General features: G+C 43.3%; 1 protein-coding gene across 2 annotated transcripts; it reads right to left on the reverse strand.

The window, feature by feature from the left end:
• Nucleotides 1-4,375: 4,375 nt before the first annotated feature.
• On the reverse strand, nt 4,376-5,883 carry BEX3 (brain expressed X-linked 3). Of its 2 annotated transcripts, none has more exons than XM_027963134.3 (3): nt 5,809-5,883; nt 5,348-5,425; nt 4,376-4,946 (listed from the first exon to the last, which is right to left on the reverse strand). In XM_027963134.3, exon 3 carries the CDS (start codon nt 4,932-4,934, stop codon nt 4,626-4,628), a length of 309 nt encoding a protein of 102 aa, XP_027818935.1. In that variant the 5' UTR covers nt 4,935-4,946; nt 5,348-5,425; nt 5,809-5,883; the 3' UTR covers nt 4,376-4,625. The 2 variants fall into 2 exon arrangements, with proteins under 2 accessions (XP_027818935.1, XP_027818934.1); XM_027963133.3 differs by having other exon boundaries at nt 4,376-4,992.
• Nucleotides 5,884-6,178: the final 295 nt, after the last annotated feature.

Raw genomic sequence — 6,178 nt, forward strand, 5'->3', positions numbered from 1 at the left:
GATACACAGGTTCAACCCCTGGCTCAGGAAGATCCCTTGAGAAGGAAATGGCAACCCACTCCAGATTTCTTGCCCGGGAAATCCCATGAACAGAGATGCCTGGCGGGGCTACAATCCATGGGGTCCCAAAAGTCATACAACTTAGTGACTAAACAACATATTGCTAGCTAAATGATTCAAAAGTATTTTGAAATTCATTATTCTTGTTTGCTGGTGCTTTTTCAACAAATTTTCATCAAGTTTTTCATTGTCTTTAAGTTGACTGATACATTTAGTTTGCTTCCTCTTGCTTTTTCTTTTTTTGGCCATGCAGCATGTGAGATCTTAGTTCTGGACCAGAGATCAAACCTGTGCCCTCAAACCACTAGACAACCCAGGAATTCCTGCTTCCTCTTTTAAAAATCAAACTTTAATCAGAGATTAACTAATCTTGCTAATTTAGGAAAACTGGATAAAAACTTTAATCTACTCACATGATTTCAGTAAAGGAAACGTGTTGAAATCAAGATTTAAAATTAGTCTTCTTAATATATTTTCTCTTCTGTTTCAAAACAACAACAACAAAACCACTTTAGGAGGCATATTTTACAATCAGAAACATAATAATGCTCATTCCATTTGTGGGAACTAAATGGAAAATATTTTCCATTGGTTACACGGGAAAGAGTAAATTTCTAAACAGACTAATCATAACTTTTAAAACAATGTTCGAGCAAAAATTAAAAATACAAATAAATATTAAGATTTTCAAATTTCTGGAGATGCCTTATTTATTTGGTTATGTATATTACTTAGAAAGCATTTTGACTGGTTACACAAGACAGCAACTACATTTCATGTTATATGCATGAAATTTTTTAAATGAGATCATTCTAAACAAAATCAGCACATTTATTATATGAAATATATGATATTAGGGAAGGAGACATGGAATAGACATAGGATTTTGTCCATTTCATTCATATAATCAGTCCTTTTTCTACTCACAAGAAAACTTTAAAATTTCATATAGAAATAAATTAGCTCTATTAACTAAATGTATTCATGTAATGTTCCCAAATTTGCCCACTGAAAGTTGACTTGCTGAAACATGACTGTTATTTTCAGTTTTGAAAAACAGGAGCTAATTGAAAATTTTATTTTCTTGGGTTCCAAAAATCACTGCAGATGGTGACTGCAGCCATGAAATGAAAAGACACTTACTCCTTGGAATAAAAGCATGATAAACCCAGACAGTGTATTAAAAAGTGGAGATATCACTCTGCTGGCAAAGGTCCATACAATCAAAGGTATGCTTTTTCCAGTAGTCATGTACGGATGTCAGAGTTGGACCATAAAAGAGGCTGAGCACCAAAGAATTGATCCTTTCAATTTGTGGTTCTGAAGAAGACCCTTGAGAGTCCCTTGGACAGCAAGGAGATCAAACCACTCAATCCTAAAGGAAATCAAGCCTGAATGTTCATTGGAAGGACTGATGCTGAAGCTCCAATACTTTGGCCACCTAATGCAAAGAGCCAGACTTATTGGAAAGGACACTGATGCTGGGAAAGATTGAAGGCAGGAGGAAAAGGGAGTGACAGGCATGAGATGGCTGGATGGCATCATCAACTTATGGACATGAGTTTAAGCAAACTCTGGGAGATTAGTGAAGGATAGGAAAGCCTAGTATGCTGGAGTGCTGCAGTCCATGGCTTCACAAAGAGTCAGACATGATTGAGTGACTGAACAACTGAAAGTAGGTCAAATATGATCCAATTAGCTTTGAAGAGTGGTGAGAAGACAAAATATAAACATGAGTTGAACATGTCTCCTTGGCAGGGGCTGTGAAAGAGGCAATATTTCTCTTAAGAGGTCTAATCATGACTAAGTTTAATCATGAGTAGTTTAATTATGACTAAACCTGGTTTAATCACGACTAGTATAGGATGATAATAAAATATTTTATAATTTTTGTAAATTGTACTTTCTTTGGATAATTAGATTATGGTTTTGTTTATATTTTTCTTTATATTTCTGCATAATCCAAATATGTCTAACCACCTTGTATAACACAAATACTTATAAAAACTATTTCATCTTCAAATGTTTCTCATAGAAACTTTTAAAATGAGTGTAAAGAAATAAACAATTCACAAAGACCCAATGTTAATTGTTGTTATATATTATTTTAGATCAGTTATAATTGCTAAAAGCTTTAATAATAATTAAATGCATTATTATGTTATTAAATATCTACATCAGACACTGCTGGAAATTGAGCTCCAGAGTAATTAAGACAAAAGCATTGTTACAAAAGGGCACAGGCTTGCAGAGAAAAGATAATGCCTAATTTATTTAATAGTCATATAATTATTATTAATAATAAACTATAATAGTGCATTAACTTAACAGGATATTTGGAAAGGTAAAAAAACAGTACTGGTTTAGCAACAAGGTCCTTCTATACAGCACAAGGAACTATATTCAATATCTTTTAATAAACCATAATGGAAAAAGAATATGAAAAAAGAATGTAAAAAAAGGTACTGGTTTAAATACAGACATACATTGTTTAATGCAATCCCAATTTTGGAAATATTTAAATCTGGAAAGGTACATTACTTGTGAAATTAAATAAGCAAAATCAGATCACAATGTTTGTAAAATGGTGTCATCACTGTCAGTGTTTCTCCATGCCTATGCTCGCAAAACTCAGATGCATCAGAATCACCTGCATGTGTGCCCAATCGTGTCTGACTCTTTGTGATCCCATGGACTATAGCCCACCAGGCTCCTCTGTCCATGGAATTCTCCAGGCAAGAATACTGGAGTGGGTTGCCATTTCCTTCTGCAGGGGATATGCCCAACCCAGGGATCAATCCTGCGGCTCCTCCATTAGCAGGCGGGTTCTTTTACTGTTGAGCCACCAGGGAAGCAGAATCACCTGAGCAACTGTCAAAACAGTAGTTAATGATCAGGTGATTCAAGGAATGACACGGGGTTCCTTGGGGCACCCAAGTGAAAGCATTTTTTAACATTTCCTTCAGGTGATTGAGCTTCCCTGATAGCTCAGTTGGTAAAGAATCCACCTGCAATGCAAGAGACTGGTTCGATTCCTGGGTCGGGATCTGCTGGAGAAGGGGTAGGCTACCCACTCTAGTATTCTTGGGCTTCCCTTGTGGCTCAGCTGGTAAAGAATCCACCTGCAACTGGGAGACCTGGGTTCGATCCCTGGGCTGGGAAGACCCCCTGGAGAAGGGAAAGGCTACCCACTCCAGTATTCTGGCCTGGAGAATTCCATGGACTGTATAGTCTATGGGGTTGCAAAGAGTTGGACATGACTGAACCACTTTCACTTTTCACTAGGCCACTTAATTAAGGACAGTCACTTAGGAACAGTGTTAAGCCGGTTTCTGAACTCTATTAATGAATCAGTTAAAATAATTAAATATCTGTTGGAGCTTTCCATGTGGTGCTAGTGGTAAAGAACCTGGCTGCCAATGGAAAAGACTTGAGTGGTGGGTTCGATCCCTGGGTCAGGAAGATTCCCTGAAGAAGGGCATGGCAACCCACTCCAGTATTCTTACCTGGAGAATCCCATTGACAGAGTAAAACCAAAAGGGTCTTGTTCAGAACCAACGTTAAGAACAAGAACCATGGGAACGGTACTCACTGGTAAATTTAACTCCAAAGTGAGGATGAAGACCGTCTCCCACAATTTTTATAGAAGTCAAAGGGGGGATTTATCTCACCAGGGACTACAGAGGGATCATTGGGTTTTTGTTACCTTGTGGACTTCAGCACATCATCAACATGAACTGAAATAGGAGTCAGCAGAAGGGAGACCAACTGACATGGCAGTAATCAGGGAGGTAGGGGTACTGCAAATATGACTGGATTGACAGAGTGGAACCCACCTATTCTTCCTCTTGTGAGCCTGGGTGAAAACTCCCCTTAGCACTGCCCAAGGATCTGATGAGAGCCAGGGTCCTGTTAAATGCTGGGGAGTTGCATAGGAGGCAGGCCAACAGTTTCACACCTCATGTGTTCCATTTGGCAGCCCTCTAAGGCAGACATTATTTATCCCATTTCACAGAAGAGAAGACTGACTCTTTACAGGAATGTATCTGTAATAAAGGGAGGGTTTACTTCCAGTTAAGGCTGGAAGATACTTAAAGTTCACTTTTCTTTAAGTTTGCTGAACCAGTAATTATGTTCATTCACAGACTCATTGAAAAACTGTTGCTTCTAAAATCCCAGATAATAAATGAAAAAAAGTCATGTAGTATCCAACCACAGAGAAATGTGCTCCAATTGCCATCCTGGGATATATGATTTCAGATTTTTGAAGGGTTCATGTATTTTTTCTTTAATCAGACAATAATAAATGTATAGATTGCTTTTTAATTACTTTATTAACTTTACATTTTTCCATGCAAATGGGTGAAACTTTACAGTTGACAGAAACTTAGATTGGATGCCAAGGCAATCTGCAATTAGAAGCTGGTAACACAGAACCCACCTGACACACTGAAATTACATAAGGTTCACAGCAAACGGATCAGTAAAGGCAATATCAGGAAAATGCAAGGAAAAACAGAACAACAGTGGAAATCACAGTATTAATCTCATGGAAATGGCAGGAATCAAGGCATAAGGCAAAATTCGTCATGATGGTCATGGTGATTAGAGAGCTCCCCCATAAGGATACGCAGACAATTCCTCAACTGCAGCTCCCTAAGTTTTCTCCTGATTTCTCTCATCTCCTCCATGAATACTTCCATATCGTCTCCCTCTCCACCCATCCCATCATTGACCTGTCTATTGGGTATAACCCATCGGAAATTAGGGGCAAGTCGGCGAGCCTGTCCCCGTCTATGATTTCTTTCTGGCTGGTGGCCTTCGCCCCCTCCCAAAGGGCGGTCTTCCTCTCCGTTCTGCACGGGTTGCTCCATTTCTTCGTTTTCCTGGTGGATATTAGCCATGATGAGATTTTTTCCCCCGGTTATTTTTCTTTGAACAACAAGTAAGACAAAGGCAAGGAGAGACACTGAATGCTTGGTGCACTGACCAGCAGGATTCAGAGTCCTGATAGTAAAGATTCAAAGAAAAAAAATTTTTCCCCCACCTCAGGTGCTTCGTGCGCTTTCTGGGGAGCCTTCAATTTGACCTCTTTCCCTGCGCTCTCCTTTTCCCTCCCTCCCTCAAACCCAAAGCCCACCATTTTTCTTTTCCCAGGATTCTTTCCCAGAGCGCAGCAGGCCCTAAAATGGAGGACGGGGCATGGGGTCTGGGGAAGTTAGCAAGGGATCTCAGGCTGGGCTGTGCACCAGTCCCCTTTCTCCCCTGCACTATTCCCGGCACTGACCTGGGCCTATCCTCGCTGTCTCTTGCTCCTTCCGATCCTCGCCACGAGTGCGCCGCCGCCACACTTAGTTCGGCAGACCTGCAACGGGCCAGGGTGGGGGCAGGAGGCTGCTGCAGCCGGGCGCTCGGCGCCTTCCCGACCCCGCGTCCCCGACTCCCACCAGCCCCCCTTTCCGCGCCTAGCCGCCCCGAGCCCCCCGCCCCCACCCTCAGGGGCCCCCATCCCCGCCCCGCTCCAGGTGATTCAGGGATGATCTCCCATCGCTCTGAGTTGCTTTCCTGCCTTCCCTGGAACCCTGCCCCCCTGCACCCCCACCCCAGGGGGCCACTATTTCTGTTCCCAGGAAAGCCAGGGTGTGCAGAGGGCTTGCCGGGGCTCGTCGCGCTGAACCCCTGTGCCGGCCTCTGGGGTTGGCTGGCAGCTGCCTCCCTGGCGTCAGCGCGCGGCCCCGGGGCTCTTACCTGCTCCGCTTGCCGCGGGCCCGATGCCAAGCCGCCGTGCGCAGGGGAGCGGGGAGCTGGTACCCAGACAGGAGTGACGACTGCACCGAAGGCTGCGTCGCTCTGCAGCTCGCGATCACGTGAGCATCTCACGTCACCGCCGAGCTCGCCCCCAACTCCGGCGGCCAGTGCAGCAGGAGCGCCCCACTTCCGCCTCGTGCACAGGCGCGGACAACCGCCTGTTTGTGCGCTGGGCCACAGCGCGCACCTCCCCGTCCATCAATCATCTCGCTCTTCTCCAATCTGACTGCCCACGAGTGGCATCACCTCGCTGCGGTTAGAGTTTGCCATTCTCTGGTTATAAGGGAAGGTCTACAACACCCTCTACCCC

The sequence above is a fragment of the Ovis aries genome, chromosome X (assembly GCF_016772045.2).
Source record: "Ovis aries strain OAR_USU_Benz2616 breed Rambouillet chromosome X, ARS-UI_Ramb_v3.0, whole genome shotgun sequence".
Taxonomy (NCBI): domain Eukaryota; kingdom Metazoa; phylum Chordata; class Mammalia; order Artiodactyla; family Bovidae; genus Ovis; species Ovis aries.

Excerpts from the sequence above, each read along its gene's own strand:
- BEX3 (XM_027963133.3), bottom strand. The coding sequence starts at position 4,964 with ATGGCTAATATCCACCAGGAAAACGAAGAAATGGAGCAACCCGTGCAG.